This window comes from Balaenoptera physalus, assembly GCF_965194825.1.
Source record: "Balaenoptera physalus genome assembly, chromosome: 16".
Taxonomy (NCBI): domain Eukaryota; kingdom Metazoa; phylum Chordata; class Mammalia; order Artiodactyla; family Balaenopteridae; genus Balaenoptera; species Balaenoptera physalus.
The window spans coordinates 1,552,497-1,573,813 of record NC_138898.1 but is presented as its reverse complement, the minus strand read 5'-3'; the positions used below and the strand labels follow the sequence as shown (position 1 = coordinate 1,573,813).

The window sequence follows — 21,317 nt, the reverse complement described above, 5'->3', positions numbered from 1 at the left end:
GGTGGTGTTCCATTCCGGGTCTTTAAGGACTTTGGTCCACCAGTCAAGGGTTGGGGCCCTGGAGGGGCTGGCCCAGCTTACTTGTTGGAAGGCACAGCCAGGGGGCAAGGGCAGCTGATGCAGGGGGCCGCAGGGTCCTCAGATCCACCGCGCACGAAGCCGGCCTGGCAGCGCTCGCAGTGGTCACCCTCGGTGTTGTGCTGGCAGCCCTGGGGCAGAGGGGACAGATCAGCACCGACGGCGGAGGTCTCGCTTCCCGCCAGCTCCCCCACCCCGACCCTGCAGGACTCTGCCCACTGCCAGCGGGCGCCCTGCCCAGGGCACCTCCCCTCCCCCAGACCTCAGCGTACCCGTAACTACTGACCAAAGGCCCCCGGCTTTCCCTACTCTGCGCCTCTTGTGGCTGCCTTCCCCTGCGGGGCCCCACTCACCACGCAGACACCCGAGCCAGGCAGGCAGCGGTCTGAGTGGCCGTGGCACTGACAGGGGACGCAGCGACCCAAAAAGAGACCTTTGACGTCCCGGTAGTAGCCAGGGGCACATTCCTGGGGGTGGGTAGGCATCAGCGGTCAGGAAAGGAGGCGGGGCCAGCCTGGTATGGGGGCAGGCCGGGGACCATGCTCCTGAGCCTGACCGCTGAAGGCACAAAGTCCAGCCCACAAAGCCACGCAGATGCCTCGGCTCAGGGGACCACCTCCTGTTCTCCTCCAAACACCTCTTCCAAGCGGGCGGAGGGAGGGGAGGGGGGTTCGGTGGATGCTGTCTGGGTAAACCGTGGACGTGGGACGCGCTGGGCACTGAACAGATGAAGAGCAGCTGTGTGCACGGGGGGCCGGGCAGGGGGCAGGTGACAGCGGATTAGCACGCGGCTGGCTCAGCCTGTGGCGAGAAGGTCAGCTGCCGGGAGCGTGACACCCAGCTGGCAGGAGGACGGGTGGGGTGAGACGGAGACGGAGGCCAGGCGTGGATGCTCGGGGGAGGGTGGACGTGCGCGCGCGGGGCAGGGTGACCGGCCGGCGGCAGCCCGGCAGCCCGGTGTCTGCCCCCGCCACCTCACCTGGCACGAGTCCCCGCGGTAGTTGGCAGGGCACATGCACAGCTCCACGTTGCTGGCCGGAGGTCCCCCGCCCACCTCGCTGGCCACCTCCAGCGCCACCCTGCGCAGGGAGACGGCCGAGGAGGTCTGTGAGAAGAGGGCGCGGATGTGCAGCTGCTCCAGGCCGGCCAGCACCATCATGAGCTCCTCGCGGGACACGGCGCTGTGGGTCTCCATGTGCCGGAAATTGCCCTGCGCGGCCACGACAGGGCCTCAGTGCGGCCGCCGCCATGGGGCGCAGCAGGAGCCCAGGACAGACCCTCCCGTGGGGGATGGGGACACGCAGGGCACGTGGGGGGGACACGCGGTACAGGTGAGTGATTTCTGATCTGAGAGGCAAAGACTTTAGCACACGAATAGACTAACTGCAAATGAAAAATGAACGACTTGAGTACATCAAATGCAAGAACGTCTGTTCATCAGAAAAGATATTACAGAAAGACACACAGGCTACAAGAGTACAGACTAAGAGAAGATGATCGCAGCTCTAAAGCCAGGACACAGGGTGAACATCAAGAATAACATGAAACCCCTTGGAAAGGAAATGGACGAAAGACACAAGCTGGTGGCTTGCAGAGGGAACCCCAGGGCCAGGCGTCGGAGGAGCTGCCCACCCGTCAGGGATCAGGGGTTTGCAAGCCCGCACTCGGCCCAGGAGCACTACCCCCACGGGGGACCAGGAAAGAGGCGTGCTGATGAGGGGCCCGCCCCGTCCTGCTCCGGGACCCTGCTTTCTGACACAGAGAGCAGCCCCTGTAGCTTCGGGGGCCAGAGACGACCGCTCACCTCCACCAGCTGCAGCTCCCCGCGGTGAACGTGGCCGGGTGCCGGGTACACTGGCTCCAGGAACGCGATGCTCATCTGGTTGCCCTGGGGAGGCATGTGGGTGGATGAGGGCCAGGAATCGGGCTGCCCACGGGCCCGGCTCGGCTGTGCCCACTGCCCGCCCTTGCCAAGACCACCCGGTGGGCCACCTGCAGCACCACGTCTGGCCTGCTCTCCGTGGGGATGAACACGTCTCCCCGCTGGGTCTCTGAGTGCAGTTCGTAGTGGAGGGTCCCGCCGTAGGACGACACCTGGAGGCCGGACAGAGGGATGCGACCTGGCCAGACCCCGTCCACGGGCCCAGAGCCGACGGCAGTGGTTCTAGGCACCCTATCCCTCCCTGGACACCAGCATCCTCACTGCCGGCCCCCCCAGGCCTCCAGGTGCCCTCCCAGGGGCCGATCGGCCTGCTCACCCGGTCCCCCAGGTAGGAGGGCGGGGCCTGCCAGTACAGCTCGGGGAAGGCCTCAGGCACGTGCCGCAGGTCCGCGCGAAGCAGTGTTGCCTCCGCCTGCCGCTCGTGGGGCACCACCTGCCGGTCACCACTCAGCAGCGTCCAGCCCTCCATGTCCACGAACTGCAGGGCACGTGGGTAGGTAACACAGGCGCATGCCCTCGCGTATCACAGGGCCCTGTCCTACGTCTCAGACCCCCTCCCTGAGTCCCCTCCCGTCCTGCCCGCACACCTCCCGGCGGGCGTAGGCCGAGCTCCGGCAGCGATCCGTGGCCCCGAAGCAGAAGCAGCGGGTGCAGCCTTTGGGGTTGGCGGCGTCCAGGGAGAATGTCCCAAGGCGGCACTGGTCACACCGTGGGCCCTGCACGTTCTCCTGGGGGCAGGAGGGCACGACAGGGCAGGGCGGTCAGCCGTGTGCCCGTGTTGGCTGTCACCCCACAACTGGGCTGACTGGCCCAAAGGTGCCAGGAAGCTCCAACCTCCCAGAGAGAACGAAGGTCCGCTGAGAAGGCAAGACGAGGGACGGGGTGGGGTCGGCAGGTCTGGCCCCGGACCGCCCTCACCTTGCAAGAGCACTGGCCTGTGAGGGGGTCGCATGTTCCAGGTGCAGAGCCTGCTTCGTGGCAGTCGCAGGGGCGGCAGCTGGGGAAGCCGTGGAACCCGGGAGCACACGTGTCACAGCGGCGTCCGGCCACGTTGGGTCTGCACCTGCCGTGAGGGTCCAGGAGCTGGCTGGGCCTCTCCTCCACCTGGCCCCTCACACTGACACAAGAGACCAGAGGTGCCCCCCACCAAGGTGGTGCCCCCCTGAGCGCCGGGGACACTGCCAGGGGGTGGGTGGGTTCAGGGCTCACTGGCAGGTGACCCGGGACTGCCCCGAGGCCACAGGGACCCGCACCCTGGTGCTCACCTGCACTGGCCGCTGTCCACATCGCAGGTGGGGTCCATGAGCTCCTGGACGCCAGGCCCCGAGCAGTTACACTCCTCACAGCCGACCAGCGGGTGGCAGCCAAAGGTCTGGGGCTGGCAGACGATGCAGTCGGGCGGGACAGTGCGCGGTGGGCAGATGCACTGGCCCGTGAGCTCGTCACAGAGGCGGCCGCTGCAGTCACAGGCTGTGGGGCGCGTGCACAGGCCCCGGTCAGGGGACCCGACAGCAGACCTGGGGACACTGCATGGGTGGGGGGTGGGGGGCGAGGCCACCCTACCCCCAGCCTGGTTCCACCCAGCTCCGGGCCCCAAGCCCCAGGCAGCTCCTCTGATGTGGCGTCAGCTGGTCAGAACTGCTGTCTAGTCCCCGGAACCTCCTGGACAACCCTGCAAGGCCCGGGCTGTTGCAGACAGGACGTGGCAGGGCTGGTCCACCAGGCTCCAGGACGTGCTCCTGACCACTGTCTACTGGAGGCACCCCCCGGAGCTCCCGTGGACTGGGGTACTCACGCCTGCAGCTGGGGAAGCCCCAGTAGCCAGTGGCACAGCGGGAGCAGTCACGGCCTATGACGTGGGCGCGGCAGGAACACTGGCCCCCGAAGGGCTCACACGTGGGGCCCGCGGCGCCCACCTCGTGGCAGCTGCATGGCCGAGCCCCGTTGTTATAGAAGAGGGAGAGGGAGGCGGCGGCGTTGCGGCAGAAGGACGACGAGCTGGAGGGGCTGGGGTGAGGGCAGGTGGTGAGGCCAGCTCCCAGCCTGGCCCCTACCCTGCTGCCCCCGGCCCTGAGCCCTGCCCACCTGACGTGGTAACCGTGGGTGGCACATTGGCTGATAAAGTCGTAGGATTTGTCCAGGGGCTCCTCCTGGAAGTAGCTGGGGCTGTAGGCGTCTTCGGGGACCACCAGCACGTACTCCTAGAGCATCAAGGCCTGGTTACCTTCCCGTGGGCCCAGTGAAGAGTCCAGGTCGGGGGTGGGTGCCGGAGCCCCCCAGCAGGGGCCAACGCCAGGGCTTCTCTGCCACAGGCCAGGGTTTGGCCGGGCAGCTAAGACAGTGGTGGTGACATCACACCCTGGTCCGGGGCCCCAGCCAGGCTGCCAGGTGCTGGGTCCCTCCCGGGGCCACTCAGAGGGGAGGCCAGCCTCTGTGGCCACACGGAAGCTTGGGGAGTGCGAGGAGGGGCCCAGGCTCCTGGCGCCCTGTCCATCCCTTTTTGCCGGAAGCCTCCCTCTCCAGGAAGGCCACTCTGACCAGCAGGGCCCCAGGGAGCTGCTGGGCAACATCTTGGCTCTTGGACCCCTCAGGAGCCTCTCGTGACGGGCCTGGAGGTCCCCAGAGGCTGCCGCCCCTGGCACCTAGCTCGGGGTTGGGCCGCGGCAAGCAGGGTACACACTGGCAGAGCGACCAATAGCGGTACGACGGGTGGAGGACGGCTACCAGCCCGAGGACTCACCAGCCAGAGCCAGCGGCCCTCGGGCACACGCACGGTCACAGCGAGCTCACTGTCAGTCACGTCCAGGACGGCCCGGCCCTCACACACCACCAGGGCACGGCAGCCGTAGGCGTGCGGGCAGAAGCTGGCGTTGGCGTGGCCTGGAGGTGAGGAAAGGCCGGTCAGTGCCCCCAGCACACGCACAGCACCCCGCCCCACGGCCTCACGGCCTCACCCCGGGCTTGGGACACTCCTGGAGTCACCAGGGAGGAGAGGACCCCTACGGCAGCACCCACCACCGAGGACCGTGCACCCCTGAGCACGACACGCGCGTGTGACCCGCCCAGAGACCCACGTGGCTGGGCCCACTCGTGCTACGTGAATCGGCCGTGGTCACACACGAGGCCCCACGAGGCGCAGGTCCCCGGGCTCGTCAGAGCAGAATGAAATAGACGTGCGCGGACCCGGGTCCCACAGCGAGCCCTCGGTCACCTGAGCGCAGGACGGGGTGAACTTTGAGTCACAGCACAGATGTGAGGGGCAGGGCCTGCCACCCACAGTGGGCCCTGGGGCACCTCATGTGAGAGCTGAGGGCAGGATGGGGCACGTGGCCCCGTCACAGCCAGGCAGCGGGCACCGAGCCACGGCCCCTGTGAGCTGTGGACCCAGCACGCGCCCCATCCACGTCACGTGTGGCATCACGCGACGGGCCGTGTGGACGAGACCCCTGAGAGCCTCCTCGCCCCGGGGTCCGCCCCTCTGCTTACCCTGCCAGACACGACCCCCGTTGATGAGGACCTCCACAGCGAAGGCGGGGTGGGCCGGCTGGTAGCCGTGCAGCAGGAAGGCGTAGCGGCCCAGAGCGGGCACATGGGTGGTGAAGACCACGGTGCCCTGCGCCGGGGGGAGCGGATCCAGTGAGTGGGCAGAGATGCAGGGGTACCAGGGGCTACAAGTCCCGCCCCAGCCCCCCCGGCCCCTCCCGGCCCCTCCCGGCCCCCCCCGCACCCCCGGCCCCAGCCCGCACCTGGGGGTGGCGCAGCAGGGTAGGCTCCACGTCGGGGTCTGCAGCGGTGGGGGGCCGGGGCTGGGGCCCGGGCGGGGGCGCGTCCGGCGTGAGCTCCCGAGAGCGGGTCAGCGGGAGGCCGGGCGGCAGCGGCAGCACCTGGCAGTCCCTGAGCACCACAGGCTGCGGCGGCTTCGGGAAGCGGGAGGGCAAGCAGGCGGCACTGGGGGGTGGGGAACACAGGGGTGAGTCCCCGAGTCCCGGCCACCGCCCGGCCGCCGCTCTGGGCTCCCGCCCCCGGCCCCGCTACCTGCTGGGGCTGAAGGCGCCGTGACTGCTGATGCAGCGGACGCGGGGCTCCACGAACTCTGAGCTGAAGGTCTCCGCGGGCACCAGGATGACACTGTGCTGCAGGCAGGGGACAGGTGTGGGTGTGGCGGCAGGAGCGGCCCATCCGCACCCAGGCCGGTCCTGCTCTCTGCACCGAGCCCCTGACCCCCACTCTGCCTGCCTCTCCTCCGGCTGCACAGACCCCAGCACTCGGCTGTGGATTCTGGGCCTGGAGCACCTCCCAGCTCCCCCCGAGGCCACTCCTCCTCCCACTGCACTCCACCGCCGTCTGTGGTCATAGGGCCGGGGAGCCGGCACAGGCAGGCGCTCAGCGAGCAGGGGCTCGTGAGCAGGCATCTCCGTCCTGTACCGTCTACTACGGCGAAGAAACGTGTGTGACGGATACGGTAAAACGATATCTCAGGGTGTCTAGAAAAACCCGACAGCGAAGACAGAATACCGCGTGACCACAGCGACAGCTCCATCCTTCCCTGCCATGGCGTCGGCCAAAGAGGCAGCGCAAATGAACACCTGTGTGACTCCAATTATAGAAAGTTCCGGAACAGGCAAACTAGGCGGTGCTGTCAGTGTCTGGAGGCGGTTACCCCGGTGGGCGGGGGGCCTGAGTGGCGTCGGGAGTGGGGCCATGTTGCTTCCTGGCCTGGGTACTGGGCTGCGGGTACAGCTCCATGGAGAGTCTAAAGTGCCCCAGCCGACGACTACAGCGCCGCGTGTGCATGAGGACAGAACCGCGGGGGTTGCGACATCGGAAAATTAGGAAGACGCAACGTAGCGTGCGTTACTTATCAACGTGGAAGAAACGGACTGACTCCGGAAAGCAGAATGAGAAGACGCGCAGATGGGGCATGCGATTACACTTTGTTGTTGCAAGTCTGTTTTCAATATTTGACGCTTTCATAAAAATATGTGCGTATGATACTCTGATAAAACTTTTAAAGGCCTAGAGAAACGTAACAGTGAGACTAGGTAATACTCTGATGAGAACAACGTCATCCATTCTGTCACTTATTGAATAAACACGTATGCTTGGTTCCCGCCATCAAACTAACGATTAATGTTGCCCAGAATGTTTAGCCTTGGGATTTAATTTTCAACTCTGTGAAGTTGACACAGAAGTAAGCTACAGGCTTCCCTGGTGGTGCAGTGGTTAAGAATCCGCCTGCCAATGCAGGGGTCATGGGTTTGATCCCTGGTCCGGGAAGATCCCACATGCCGCAGAGCAACTAAGCCCGTGCGCCACAACTACTGAGCCCACGTGCCACAACTACTGAAGCCCGTGTGCCTAGAGCCCATGCTCCACAACAAGAGAAGCCACCGCAATGAGAAGCCCGCGCACGGCGACGAACAATAGCCCCCGCTCGCCACAACTAGAGAAAGCCCACGTGCAGCAACGAAGACCCAACACAGCCAAAAATAAATAAACAAATTAATTAATTAAAAAAAAAAAAAAAGAAGCAAGTTACCACAATGATAGTGAATCCCAAGCTTCAGAACCCACGCTGTGTGGACCCCTTCCTAATTCGGGTCCACAAGGTGTTGTGTTTTTGTAAATTATACCAAAAAGCAGCCTTTCGTTAAGATTGTTCTTCCTACTCTGCCTCCAGCGCATCACAGCCCCCTTATGTGACCGTGAGCATTATTTACAAACAAATTTACATTTCATACCCACAGGGAACAAACCCTGCAGGAGGAGGGTTCTGGAAGAACCTCCACCCGATGTGAGCTGAAGATGGCACTGGTGATGGGTACCCAGGTTCATCACATTCTTCTACTTTTTCGTGTGTTTAAAATCTTCGCAAAGACCTAACCCCACAGTGGGGTCCTGGGGCCCGTGCAGGTGAGGGGGTCGGGGCCTCACCAGGAAGAATCGTGCCTGCTCGGCCGTGAGCCGGACGCTGGCCTCCGTGTCCAGGTGGAAGACCGTCAGATGGTGCTGGGCATCCAGGGCGGTGCCCCGGCACAGGGTGCTGGGGGACAGGCAGGGGTGGTCAGTGGGTAGGGCAGCCCTGGAGCCCGGAGCCCTCCACCGGCCCCCCAGGCGTGAATCCTCTCCCCACTCCCCAGACACCTGTAAGAGCAGGGGTGGAGGGTGAGCGCCCCCTGCTGGGGGGCCCGCCGGGGGGTGTGCACGGCCACGTCCACCTCCTGGCGGGCGTCCTCATTAGCGTACTCCACCACCAGGGCATAGGGGCCTGGCTGCGTCACCGCCACCTGAAGCTGGACGTCCACCTGGGGGGACAGGGCGAGGTGAGGCCCCCGCCCCAGCGCCCCACCTAGAGAACAGGCCGCTCCTGAACACGGCCCTTCCCATCCCCTCCCCGCACAGCCTCGTCCCCCACCTCAGGGCCTGTGTGCCCGCCGTCCCTGCTGCCTGGGGCACTCCCGCGGCCACTCGGCTTCCAACCTCCGCTCGCTCCGAGCCCCCCCTGCCCACCCGTGGCCCGCCAGCTTCATCACTGTAGAGTGTCCGGTGCTCGAAGTGAACCAGCGACCTGCCACCTCCTCACAATAAGCTGGAGATCTGGGCCATCCGTACCCCGTGTACGGATGAGGCCCTGAGGCACCGACTCCCAAGGTCAGAGCCCCAGAAGGCAGCAGGTGCTGCCCGAGCCGGCAGGCTGGCCTTGAGCACCCAGCTGTGCCGCCCATGCTCTGCCCGCCATCACTCTTGCCCTGCGCCTGGGTCCTGTCACTGCAACGTGGACTCCCCCTCCCCACAGGCCATGGGCACGTCTCCCCAAGTCTTGACCCCGCCCACCCCCGTGGGGTCCCGGGGACACGCACATCTGCGCCCTGGCAGGCGACCAGCAGCGGGTGAGCGGAGCTGAGCTGCTCCGTGGGGCAGGGCCGGGGTAAGCTGTTGCCATGGCGACACAGGGCCTCAGGCCCAGCGGCGGAGGGGAAGCCGTCCAGGGGCAGGTGGGTGTAGAGGAGGCAGCTGCGGGGGGCGCAGAGTCTGGTCAGCACGGGGCAGGCGGCTTGAGCACAGCGAGGGTCAGGCCCGCCCCCTCCCCCACCGGCCGGCCCTCACTGGTCCCCGGAGCGCTGCGCGTCGGGCCGGAACGTGCAGGGCTCGGTCACCCGCAGCTGCAGGAGAGCCGCCTCGTAGTAGGCGCTGGGCAGGAGAGCCACGTAGTCCTGGGGGGCGGGCGGGAGGTTAGGTGCCATGGCCCCCGCCCTGCGCCCTGCCCCAGCCCGCTCAGCCCCGCCTCACCAGGAGCACCCCCTCGGCCTCCACGAGCAGGGCCCAGGCGCCGGGGTTCAGCACAAAGGGCTCCCCGAAGCCCCTCTGGGGCACGGTGACGAAGGCAGGCTCCGTGCTGGGCGGGAAGGCCACGGGCTGGCTCTGCTCTGTGCCTGGGGGCGGGGACGGCAGGCCTCCTGGACGCAGCATGGCCACCCAGGCCGCACCTCCCCCAGGGCCAGCGGGAAGGGCCGGGCCTCCCACCCACGTGCGGGGACGAGGTGGGGATGGCTGGGGCGAGGCGTGAGTGGGGCGGGGCCCAGGGGGTAGCCCCCCGCACTCACAGTTGGCGCAGGTGGCAAACTTGCCCTGGTCGCGCACGGAGACCCGCCCGCTCACGCTCGCGGGCCCGCGGTTGACGTATCGGAAGACCAGTCGGAAGAGGTCAGGGGAGGCCACGCTCAGCCTTGCCACGATCCTGGGCTGCGGTGGGTACGAGTGGGCATGGAAAGTCGGGGCTGCTCCTCCCTGGCCATTCCCGGCCCGGCCCTGCCACCTCAGGGGCCTGCCCACCCACTCCGCCGGCCACAGAGGGCACTCAGCCCGGCCCCAGAATGGGGCAGCACTGCACCCACCTGGATGGGTGCCATCTGCGCGTAGCCCCTCCAGCTGAAGCTCTCGAACTCGAGAGGGTTGAAGCCGAAGCGCACGGCGTGGCCCTCGGGCGTGGCCGCCTCCTCCAGCTCCAGGCGCAGCTGGTGCAGGTCGGGAAGGTAGTGGTCCTGCGCCGGCCTGGCCACGGCAGGGCCGGTCAGGGCAGCTGGCATCCGGTCTGGGCAGGGCGGGCACTGGCCCTGCCTGCTCACCAGGGTCCCCAGGGAGAAGCCCGGGGGACAAGCTGCCGCCCTAGCCCCCTGCCCGCCCGCCCAGCCGGGGCGGGGGCACCCACTTGCTGCAGGTGGGGCCCTGGGTGCTGGGGCGGCACAGGCAGGCGCCTGTCCTCGGCTCACAGCCCTGTCCCAGAGCTCCGCCAACGTCGCACCGGCAGCCTGCGGCGGGAGGGAGCGAGTCAATGCGGCCCGGCCCCCACCCGACCTCAGTGCTCCACCCCTCTGCCAAGAGCGGCTCGGGTGGGAGGCCGCCTCACCTCCCCCAGGGGCTGCCTGGGTCCCTGGACAACAGAGGCTCTGAGTCCAGGGGCAAGGGCCCTGGGATCGGTCAGTGACGCCTGCCGCCAGGGGCAAGGGATGAAGGGGAGGAGCACCGAGGGATGAAACCTGCCTCCTCACTCCCACGCCCAGCACGGGTCTGGCCGGGCACCTAGAAGCAGCTCGGCAAGTGTCATGCCGTGCCCAGGCCCTGGCTGGGTCCCCGCCCCATCTGCCCCTCTCTGGGCCTCAGCATCCCCCAGGATGTGGTCCGAGGTCCGTGTAAGCGGCCGCTTACCACGGCAGCCGAAGTAGTCGGCCTGGTCCAGCCCGAAGAAGCCATCCTTGCAGGCCGCGCAGGTGTGGCCGCACACGTGGGGCTTGCAGAAGCACTGGCCGTTGCCCTGGGGGCCGAGGGAGAAGGTGGGACCAGGCAGGGGAGGGTCCCTACGTGCGGCTCCCACAGCCCCCGATATCTGGGCCCTCAGACTCACCGGCTGGCACTCAGCAGCTCCACCCACTGTGCCCCTGGGGTCACAGCTGCAGCCTGGGGGAGGGGCAGAGTGGGCCTGAGAGCAGAGCAGGGGGCAGGAGGCCCTGGACTCCATCCCCGCGCCGGCTCTGTGGAGCCAGCCCTCCCCCTCCCCAGGGGTCTCCCCCAGCACCCCAACACCCACTCCGGGCAGACTCACGGGTGCAGCCCTCAGGGTTGCTAGGACTCAGCCCCCAGAACCCAGGTTTACAGCGATCGCAGCTTGGCCCCTCCACGTGAGCCCGGCACCTACAGGGGATGTGTGCCTGGGAAAGGATGAGACTGAGGGTCAGAGTGGGTCCCTGCCCTCCTACCCGCAAACCCTCAACCCTGGAGCCCTGTCCCATCTCTGGCATAACCCTGCAGTGAGGACAGAGGAGCGGCCAGGCGAACAAATGGACTCTGAGGTTGCCATGGCAACCGAGCAGCTGAGGAAGTGATGGTCCCTCTGGAAGCGATGGCCTTGGCCCCAGAGGGCTGACCTGGGCTCACCTCAGGAAGATCATGATCGGCTGGGGCCAGGCCAGCAGGGTGGCAGGAGCCAGCTGTGGAGAGATGCCCAGGCCACCGTCATTACTCGGTCACTGACCCTGACGGCCAAGGGCTTCCCCAGGCCTGGCCAGGACCCGAGGCTCCATGGGAGCCAACACACATGCCTCCCACACGTGTGAACAGGCAAGAAACCACGTGTGCCTACATGCCCTGGTCCCCCACCACACAGCACGTGATTATGAACACGCAATGAGCAGACACAACAGGCACACACGTGTGAACAGTCATGTGAGCACACATGCACAAAGCACGTGAACAAGCATGAACCAACACACAGCACATGACCACATGCGAGTAAACAGGCACATCCAAGAACCATGTGGAGACATGTGTGGACATTCACAGCATGTGAACACAGCACGTGAACCATATGAACACACGTGAGCGCACACAGAGCACAGAGACGGTCACGGGAACACGCAGCACATGACATGCACAGCACCCAACACACACACACAGCGCCAGCCTCACCGTTGCAATAGGGGAAGTTGTAGGCACCGGGCACACACATGTCACAGCGCAGCCCCATCACTCGGGGTCGGCAGCTGCACTGCCCGCTGTGGGGGTCGCAGGCTGTGTGCAGGGAGCCTTCGGGGGAGCAGTGGCAGGCTGGGGGAGGGGGGAGGAGAGCGGGGTGTGAGCATGCGGTGGGCACATGCCCTCCCCCGCCCCCCCTCCCGCCAGGGCACTCACGGGCACAGTCGGGGAAGCCGTGGAAGCCTGGGCTGCACTCCTGGCAGGTGGCACCCGCGTAGCTGGGGTGGCAGCGGCACACCCCGCCCGCCCCACACAGCTGGTCCAGGGCACCCCGGGGGTCGCAGGCGCAGGCTGCAGAGGACTCGGGGTCAGGCCCTGGGGGCCTGCGGGTGGCCCTCCCACCCCGCCCGGGGCCCCTGAGGCCCTCTGCTCACCGTGGCACTCGGGGTAGCTGTGGTGGCCCGGGCGGCAGCGGTCACAGTGGGGGCCGTCAAACTCGGGTCGGCACGGGCAGCGGCCAGCGTCATCGCAGCCCTCGGGCAGGGTCCCCGTGGGGCTGCAGCCGCACACTGCGGGGCCGAGAGGCGCACGGGGTCCTGAGCCAGGCAGGCCGGGACCCCGGCCCCCCTCCCACCCCCCACCGGGTGCTCTGCGCTCACGCTGGCAGAGGGGGAAGTGGAAGTAGCCAGGGGCACAGCGGTCGCACGCCTCCCCCTCGAATCCCGTCCGGCACGTGCACTGGCCCGAGTCGCGGTCACAGGTTCCGTCCACTACGCCGGGGCTGGAGCACTGACAGGCTGCAGGGAGGAGGTGGTCACAGAGGGGCTGGGCTCCTGGGACACACGAGGGGACGGGGACGGGGACGGGGACGGACTCACGCTGGCAGCCCGGGCCGTAGAAGCCCGGCGCGCAGAGCTCACAGTGCGTGCCCTGGAAGCTGGGTTTGCACACGCAGCGCCCCACCCGTGGGTCCTTCCGGCAGGCGTTGCCCTGGGTCCCGGCGGCGCTGCAGTCACAGTCTGTGGGGGGGTGGGGGGGGGAGGAGTCTCAGGGGCCCCGTGGACCCCAGCCACCCACCTTCCCCCCCCCCAAAAAAAACCTCCCTTCTCCACAAAACTCCTTTCCTTACACTTGACACTGCACTCATGCAAAACAAAAAAGACTAAAAATCCCAACAAGGGAAAGCTGATGTTTTGGGAAAACAGTGGCATGCGGTGACATCAGGACCACTACACATAATCAGTCGTGCACAACGCAGCAACCAAGTCAACTGCAGGCACTGACTCAACCAGGGAAAATGCAAAAAAGTCGTAACAAGGTGAAAAGAAAATTCTACTCTTTATAAATAATTCTGGGGATTAGGAATAAGAAAGAAAAAGTGTGCTAAATGCCTTAACTGATGCACAAAAAGGGGGTAATACTATTTAATTTTTGTTACTGACATGGAATAATGGTTCAGTATTTGTCAAAGCATAAGGGTAACCTCGGGCCAGACCAGAAGACAGAAACAGAACTTGCAAACCCTTGGAGAAGAAAACACAAACCAACCACAACACGTTTTGTTGGTAAATCCAGCAAAAGTCGGGAAAGGAAAAATTTAAGCAGAATGTGAGAAATGATACAACTGGGGCAGCTGTGAGCCCAAATTGACACAGTCCCTCTGCCAGGCCACATCTCCTCTCATGAGATAAACCCAAAGGCATCGGCTGGACTCTTGAAGGAGAATCCAGTCATGTCCTTCTGAAAGAATGCACCTTGAACCAAGGATTTGGACAGGAAACAAAGAGCTTCCAGAAGGGAGAGTGGGTGGCACAGACACAGAGAAGGGGAGCATGGAGCGCGGTGAGCCCAAGGCACAGGCATTCACGGAGACAAAGAGGGATGTTGTGTGTTGAGAAAAAGGACCTGCCCCAAGAGATGCAGCATGCGCAAAGCTCGAAGAGCAGGATACATATGGTCCAGGGGGTGCTGAAAACTAAAACTATTGTAATTGGGAGGAGAATTTGGCAAAACCATTGTCATAGAAAAACTGAATACACTATTCCCAGAATGTGACAAAAATTAACAGCAGAGTGGGTTTGGACTTGCCTGGTGGCGCAGCGGTTAAGAATCCACCTGCCAGTGCAGGGGACATGGGTTCAATCCCTGGTCTGGGAGGATCCCACATGCCGCGGAACAACTAAGCCCATGCGCCACAACTACTGAGCCTGCGCTCTAGAGCCCGAGTGCTGAAACTACTGAGCCTGCGTGCTGCAACCACTGAAACCCGTGCGCCTAGAGCCTGTGCTCCGCGACGAGAAGCCACCGCAGCGAGAGAGAAGCCCACGCACCACAACGAAGAGAAGCCCACATGCCGCAACTAGAGAAAGCCTATGCACAGCAATGAAGACCCAATGCCGCCAAAAATAAATACATAACATTTTAAAAAATAATAGTTAAAAATAAATAAATAAAATCTGACCATGATGCAGTAAAACTAGGACTGAACCATCAAAAAAAGGATGGAATGGAAACCTAACCACCTGAAATGACAAACGCTGTTCTAAACAACTCGGATCAAAAGGAAAATGATGCTAACACAAATATATGGAATCTAAGGGGGAAAAAAAAAAAAAAAGGCCATGAAGAACCTAGTGGCAAGACAGGAATAAAGACACAGACCCAGTAGAGAATGGACTTGAGGATATGGGGAGGGGGAGGGGTAAGATGTGACAGGGTGAGAGAGTGGCATGGACATATATACACTACCAAATGTAAAATAGGTAGCTAGTGGGAAGCAGCCGCATAGCACAGGGAGATCAGCTCGGTGCTTTGTGACCACCTAGAGGGGTGGGATAGGGAGGGTGGGAGGGAGGGAGACGCAAGAGATATGGGAACATGTATATGTATAACTGATTCACTTTGTTATAAAGCAGAAACTAACACACCATTGTAAAGCAATTATACTCCAATAAAGATGTTAAAAAAAAAAAAAAAAGGAAAATGAAATGATACACTGTTTAGAAAGGAACAGCTGTGAGAACCCAGCATATCAACCCTATGGGACAGCTAGCCAAAGCTACACTCTGAAGCAAATTTATAGCTTTAACCCAGGGTTTCTCAACCTTGGCACCAGTAACATTCTGGCCTGGATTACTCTTTATTGTGCAGATGGGGGCTGTCCTGTGCACTGTAGGATATTTAGCACAATCCCTGGCCCCCACCCACTAGGTGACAGTGGCATCCCCCAGTTATAACAACCAAAGAAGTCTCCAGACATTTTCCTGCAGAATAAAATCACCCCTGATTGAGAGAAAACCCTTTAAACCTTTTGTGGATAATTAAGAGAGACTAAAAATAATAATTAATTCAAGAAGCTATGAAAATAATAAATAAAAAAAAATGTACAGAAAGACAAATACTGTATGATCTCACTTATATGTAGAATCTTAAACCCCCCGCCTCCCCTCCCCAAAAAAACACACACACACAATCGAGTTCATGGATATAGAAAACAGATTGGTAGTTGCCAGAGGTGGGGATTGGGGGTTTGGTGAAATGGGTGAAGGGTGTCAAAAGGTGCAAACTTCCAGGTATAAAATAAAGAAGTCATGGCGATGTAATGTACAGCATGGCGGCAGTAATTAATAATAATGTGCTGCATAATTCAAAGTTGCTAAGAGATTAGATCTTCAAAGTACTCATCATGAGAAAAAAACAGTAATTATGTGTGGTGACAGATGTTAACTAGACTTTCTGTGGTGATCATTTCACAATACATAAAAATACCAAATCGTGGTGTTATATACCTGAAACTAATATAATAACGTATGCCAGTTATACTGCAATGAATAAAAGAAAGATGGTTTTAGTTCAAAATTTTCTATATTAGGACTTCCCTGATGGCACAGTGGTTAAGAATCCGCCTGCCAATGCAGGGGACACGGGTTGCAGCCCTGGTCCGGGAAGAGCCCACATGCTGCAGAGCGACTAAGCCCATGCGCCCCAACTACTGAGCCTGTGCCCTCGAGCCCGCGAGCCACAACTACTAAGCCCGCTCACCTAGAGCCCGTGCTCTGCAACAAGAGAAGCCACCACAATGAGAAGCCCGCACACCACAACGCAGAGTAGCCCCCACTCGCCGCAACTAGAGAAAGCCCGCACACAGCAACAAAGACCTAAGGCAGCCAAAAAATAAATTAATTAAAAAAAAAATCTTAAAAAAAATTTTTTTTTTCCGTATTAGGAAGTAAAATCTCTCTCCCAAACTAAACAGAGAAAAACTCCAGCAGGTCTTATCAATAAGCTGCACTTTGAGAACACCAATAAATTCAACAAACTTCTGTTAGGTGTAATAAAGGTAGGAAAGAAAAGAAAAAAGAAAATAAAAATAGACAAAAGGAATGAAAGGAAATTTAAAAATCATGTACAGAATGTTGTGCATAACTTTATGCCAATACCTTTTAAAATCCAAATGACAATTTGCTAAGAAAATATAAATAATCAAAACTGATTTACAATGATGTAGAAAATAAACACACATAATAAAAGAAAAGAAAACCATCATCTAAGCTCTCCGTGGGAAAACAGGTATCAGGACCAGATGGTTTTTTAAGTAACTTCTAACAAGCTTTTAAGAAATTGATAATTCCTGTGATTTTTAAAAAAATAAATAAATGTATTTATTTGTTTATTTTTGGCTGCACTGTGTCTTCGTTGCTGCACACAGGCTTTCTCTAGTTGCAGCGAGAGGGGGCTATTCTTTGTTGTGGTGCATGGGCTTCTCATTGTGGTGGCTTCTCTTGTTACAGAGCACGGGCTCTAGGCACATGGGCTTCAGTAGTTGTGGCACGCGGGCTCAGTAGTTGTGGCTCGTGGGCTCTAGAGCGCAGACTCAGTAGTTGTGGCGCACGGGATTAGTTGCTCCACGGCATGTGGGGTCTTCCCGGACCAGGGCTCGAACCCGTGTCCCCTGCATTGGCAGGCTGATTATTAACCACTGCGCCACCAGGGAAGTCCGATAATTCCTGTGATTCTTAAACTGCTTTGGAGCATAACAAAGTCTGGATTGTTTTTCAAGTATTCTACAAGATGAATTACAAAACCAAAACAAGATAGTACCAAAAAAACAACAAGAAGGCTTTCACCCAGCCTCACTCACGAATATAGACACAAAATGTTTATGTTCAATGCTGGCTCCACAGTAGGAAGGATATTAGTAGAATTCATCCTACAGTTCACAGATTAAAAGTGAAATGCCGCACCAGCACAATTACCGAGTGCTCACCAAGGGCCAGTGGAGAAAGGAGGGATTTTCAACAGTTTATACCAGGGATTGGCAAACTTCAGTCCAAGGTGCCTGTGCATGGTTTATAAAGTTTTATTGGAACACGGCCACGCCCATTCACTTGCACACGTTCCATGGCCACTTCCAAGCTGCAACATACAACAGCAGAGATGAAGCTTTGCAACAGGGAACACACGTCCCTCTAAGTCTAAAACATTTACTGTCCAGCCCTTTTCAGAAAAGAATCTGCTGACCCCTGGTTTACCCCATGATTAAAAATTAAACATTTAAACGTCAAAAAGAAAACCACCAAAGAACCAAGAGATATGCGAATAGTTGGGTTTAGGGACCTCCACTGAGATATGACTGAGTCAGACACCAGAAGAACCAGGTCAACAGATTCACGTGAAAAAACAGGAAGGGCGGGGCTTCCCTGGTGGCGCAGTGGTTGAGAGTCTGCCTGCTAATGCAGGGGACACGGGTTCAAGCCCTGGTCTGGGAAGATCCCACATGCCGCGGAGCAACTGGGCCCGTGAGCCACAACTACTGAGCCTGCGCGTCTGGAGCTTGGGCTCTGCATCAAGAGAGGACACGACAGTGAGAGGCCCGTGCACCGCGATGAAGAGTGGCCCCCACTCGCCACAACTAGAGAAAGCCCTCGCACAGAAACGAAGACCCAACACAGCCAAAAATAAATCAATAAATAAATTTAAAAAAAAAACATTAAAAAAAAAAAAACAGGAAGGGCAAATTACCCACTGGGAGAAAAGCACATGACGCATGAGGAACACATAATATAGTTAATACAGAAAGATCTCATAGCAGCAAACAAGTGAAAAGAAAACTAAGCCACAACCTAGGATGGGAAATTCACAAGCGAAAGCAACAGGAGTCAAGAAACGCAAGAGAAGATTCAACCTTGGACCTCCCTGGCGGTCCAGTGGTTAAGACTCTGTGCTTCCACTGCAGGGGGTGCGGGTTTGGTCCCTGGTTGGGGAAGTTCTCTACATGCCGTGCGGTGCGGCCGAAAAAATATATATATAAATAAATAAACAAAATATATTCCTAAGTAAATACTTAACTGTTTAAAAAGAAAGGAAGATTCAACCTTGCAAACGAGGCAAAGAAACACAGCTAAAACCAAGGAAATACCAAATGCCATCTGATCTAAGACACAACCAATTATAGGACACACCACTATTTTGTGCTGCTGTGAAAGGAAAACGCCGGCCAATTAGACATCAATAAGCCGTCAACTGAAAGGTGCATCCCAATTCCAGGAAAACCGAAAAGGGGGAAAGTGAACCAATGAGAAGATTTCTGCGATAATGAATGTTGCCCTGTAGCGACAGCAACACCTAACACACGTGACACGGCCGTTGCCATTCCACCCGGTAGACGATTTTATGTCAGGAGAGCGGTTTGGCAACCTGCAGCCAAGAATGTCCCTGAACATGCATGTCTAGTGACCCAGAGCCTTCTTCTAGGAAAGTGTGCTACAGAAGTAGTTAAGAATTCATGGAAAGCTTTAGCTGCAAGGAGGTTTACTGTAGTGTTATTTTTATAAAATCTGGAAAGAACCTAAATTTCCAAGAATTGAGAGCAGGTTAAGCAAGAGCTACATCTGTCTGCACAACGCAGGACACGAAATGATGTGTTTACAGGATGGTGTGGGTGGAAAACGCAATTACACAACAGCGTGCACAGCGCACATGGATGTTTATAAAAACAGCACGCACACAGAGGGAGGAGGGGTTGTTCGCAGGAGGTGCAATTCTGCACAACTCTCTTCTTTAGCTTTCCGCTCACCTATGTTTTTGAAGGTTTTCTAGCATAAATACGTAACATTTGCACAAAATTAAAAGAAGCCAAGACATGGTGAACAAAACGGAAATACCCGCTCTCTGTGGGCCTGGGTGTGGCCCCTCCTGCCCCACAGCTCCAGTGGGGCCCAGGCCAGGATGGAGACCTCGGGGGACACTTACTCACAATCTGTCCGGCCGGTAGCACCTGTTCCCCCGTGTCATTGTGAGAGAAGGAGGGCACCGCTGAGGAAGGAGACAGCAAGTGTCAGCCAGGCTGGCTCAGTGCCCGCCGCCCGTGTCTCTCGGCATCACCGGAGGTAGGGGCAGGACGAAAGAGTCCCCCCTGGGGTCCCCCGCCCCCTGCCCTGGCCCCAAGCCCAGCAGGCAGGGATGCTCAGGGCCTCAGGGCCTGCCCCCACCCCCAGGCCGCGCCCTCACGGTGGCAACGCGGGAAGCCGCTGAAGCCTTCGGCACACGCATCGCATCGCGCCCCCGTGAAGTTCGGCCGGCAGTAGCAGCGGCCCGTCAGGTCCTCGCACGTCCCGTCCGTGAAGTCCGACTCGCAGTCACAGCCTGGGCGGGGGCGGGAAGTCAGGGGAACCCAAGTCCAGGGCCTGCGGGCCCCGCAAAGGGACAGCGTCTGCCTCCCCAGCCTGGGAGGTGGGACGAGAGCCGGGGCCTCCCAGAGCCGCGAAGGCCCCAGGACACCCCGACCTGGGCAGACCCTGCTCCTGGACACCCCTTGGAATGCCCCCGCCCAGGCCACCCCACCCGGGCCGCCCCCACTCACGGCGGCAGGCGTGGGGTGAGTCGAGCGGGTGGTCTGGGGAGCGGTAGAAGCCGGGCAGGCACTGCTCGCAGTTGATGCCGGTGGTGTGATGCTGCATTGGGGCAGGGCCGCGGAGTCCAGTGGCAGCCCCGTCCCCAGCCCCACGGGGCCCGACCGCACCCTGAGCCCCACGCCTGACCTCGCACGGTCCCGCCCACCCGAGAGACCTAGGTCTCCGGAGCCCCCGTCCCCACCGCCGGCCTGGCAGCAGCCCCGGCCCACCTGGCAATCGATGCACACGCCCCCGCCCCGGTAGACGTGGTCCTGGTTCTGGCTGGCGTTGCTCCGGTCCACCTCGGGGTCGTAGTAGCAGTCGTGGGCGTGGCCGTGGCAGTTGCAGGCTGGAGAGCAGGGGCTCAGCTGTCAGGCGGCCTCCGTGACCCCGCCCGACTGGGACCCCTGGGGCACGTCCCGCAAGCCACGGGTGACCCCAAACGAGGCCTGGCTCAGGGGACAGAACGTGCCACGCTGCCCGTGTGCCAACAGCACGCGTGTGAGCGTGTTTAAGCGTGTGTGAATGCGCGTGAGCCCTGTACGTATTGTTAGCACACATGCACACATACACACGTGTGCGCAAGCACATGCACGTATACCTGAGTATCGAGAGTGTACGTGTGTGAACGTGAGTACGTGTGTGCGTGTGAGCATTCCGTGTGGGCGTCAGCATGTGCACGCAAGAGCCTGTGTGAACGTGTGTGTGTGTGTGTGAGCGCACGTGTGAGCACACGCGGGGGCACTCACACTGGCACTCGTTGGCGCTGTCTGTGGTTGCCGGCTTCCACGGCTGCTGGTTGAAGCCGGGGCAGCAGCGGTCACAGGAGTTCCCACACGTGTTGTGCTGGCAGGCGCACTGCAGCCTGTGGGGGGCACGCGGGCACGGAAAGCACTCAGACCCGCCGTGGACCCACAGGGACCCGAGAAAGGCGGGGCTGTGCAGGGCCTTCACGGAGGGTGGGAGCTGGGGCAGGGTGTTGAGTGGTCAGCGCAGGTGGCCCCTGTCCGCAGGTCAGCCTGGAGCCCTGGGCCCTTCAGGATTTAGCTATGTCCTCTCCACCACGGCCAGGACCCAAGGCCAAAGTGTACGGCTTTCCTGGGCCAGCTCTGAGACCCGGGTCTTGCTCAGCAGGCAGCCCTGGGCTCAGCCAGACGCCCCCATGTATCCAGGGCACCTGCCCAGGAGCCAGTGGCCAAGAACGGCTTCCTCTTCCAGCCAGGGGTGGACACCAGTCAGAGAGCTGGAATCCTGCCTGCTGTCCTGGAGAGCAGCTCCCGGTGGCTCAGTGGGCGGGGGGACGGCTGGCCGCAGCTGAGGGCCGAGGTTGCAGCCACCTACTGCACAGAACCCCATCTCCGGCACACACCTCCACAGCTCAGCCAGGGGCGAGCAGGAACCACTGCCCCGTCCCCGGGCCGTGTGCCTCCCGGTCC

General features: G+C 60.4%; 2 protein-coding genes across 4 annotated transcripts in view; one reads left to right on the top strand and one right to left on the bottom strand.

Moving 5' to 3' along the window:
• The window catches only part of RPS21 (ribosomal protein S21), a gene marked incomplete at its 3' end in the record, with an annotated part of 67,931 nt that overhangs the window by 7,000 nt on the left and 39,614 nt on the right, over positions 1 to 21,317 (top strand). The window contains exon 1 of one of the 2 annotated variants that reach the window (XM_082428886.1): positions 21,035 to 21,039. The exons of the other annotated variant lie outside the window; for it this stretch is intronic. Of the gene's footprint in view, positions 1 to 21,034; positions 21,040 to 21,317 lie in introns of those variants that run through there. 2 annotated transcript variants of the gene reach the window in all.
• LAMA5 (laminin subunit alpha 5) overlaps positions 1 to 21,317 on the bottom strand; it is a 53,576-nt gene that overhangs the window by 12,258 nt on the left and 20,001 nt on the right. The window contains exons 7-43 of one of the 2 annotated variants that reach the window (XM_082428850.1): positions 20,631 to 20,746; positions 20,112 to 20,230; positions 19,851 to 19,941; positions 19,499 to 19,633; positions 19,241 to 19,303; positions 12,868 to 13,008; positions 12,649 to 12,786; positions 12,424 to 12,558; positions 12,206 to 12,340; positions 11,984 to 12,121; positions 11,453 to 11,505; positions 11,121 to 11,226; positions 10,923 to 10,975; positions 10,727 to 10,832; positions 10,230 to 10,329; positions 9,916 to 10,072; positions 9,625 to 9,763; positions 9,311 to 9,453; positions 9,128 to 9,234; positions 8,881 to 9,034; positions 8,165 to 8,325; positions 7,955 to 8,063; positions 6,056 to 6,153; positions 5,767 to 5,968; positions 5,507 to 5,633; positions 4,761 to 4,900; positions 4,106 to 4,221; positions 3,816 to 4,027; positions 3,286 to 3,490; positions 2,939 to 3,083; positions 2,608 to 2,748; positions 2,337 to 2,498; positions 2,071 to 2,172; positions 1,883 to 1,966; positions 1,058 to 1,288; positions 432 to 545; positions 82 to 209 (exon numbers count right to left, since the gene is read on the bottom strand). In XM_082428850.1, coding sequence (XP_082284976.1) covers positions 82 to 209; positions 432 to 545; positions 1,058 to 1,288; positions 1,883 to 1,966; positions 2,071 to 2,172; positions 2,337 to 2,498; positions 2,608 to 2,748; positions 2,939 to 3,083; positions 3,286 to 3,490; positions 3,816 to 4,027; positions 4,106 to 4,221; positions 4,761 to 4,900; positions 5,507 to 5,633; positions 5,767 to 5,968; positions 6,056 to 6,153; positions 7,955 to 8,063; positions 8,165 to 8,325; positions 8,881 to 9,034; positions 9,128 to 9,234; positions 9,311 to 9,453; positions 9,625 to 9,763; positions 9,916 to 10,072; positions 10,230 to 10,329; positions 10,727 to 10,832; positions 10,923 to 10,975; positions 11,121 to 11,226; positions 11,453 to 11,505; positions 11,984 to 12,121; positions 12,206 to 12,340; positions 12,424 to 12,558; positions 12,649 to 12,786; positions 12,868 to 13,008; positions 19,241 to 19,303; positions 19,499 to 19,633; positions 19,851 to 19,941; positions 20,112 to 20,230; positions 20,631 to 20,746 — 4,806 coding nt within the window. The remainder of the gene's footprint in view (positions 1 to 81; positions 210 to 431; positions 546 to 1,057; positions 1,289 to 1,882; positions 1,967 to 2,070; positions 2,173 to 2,336; positions 2,499 to 2,607; positions 2,749 to 2,938; positions 3,084 to 3,285; positions 3,491 to 3,815; positions 4,028 to 4,105; positions 4,222 to 4,760; positions 4,901 to 5,506; positions 5,634 to 5,766; positions 5,969 to 6,055; positions 6,154 to 7,954; positions 8,064 to 8,164; positions 8,326 to 8,880; positions 9,035 to 9,127; positions 9,235 to 9,310; positions 9,454 to 9,624; positions 9,764 to 9,915; positions 10,073 to 10,229; positions 10,330 to 10,726; positions 10,833 to 10,922; positions 10,976 to 11,120; positions 11,227 to 11,452; positions 11,506 to 11,983; positions 12,122 to 12,205; positions 12,341 to 12,423; positions 12,559 to 12,648; positions 12,787 to 12,867; positions 13,009 to 19,240; positions 19,304 to 19,498; positions 19,634 to 19,850; positions 19,942 to 20,111; positions 20,231 to 20,630; positions 20,747 to 21,317) is intronic. The other variant, XM_082428851.1, reaches the window with a different exon arrangement.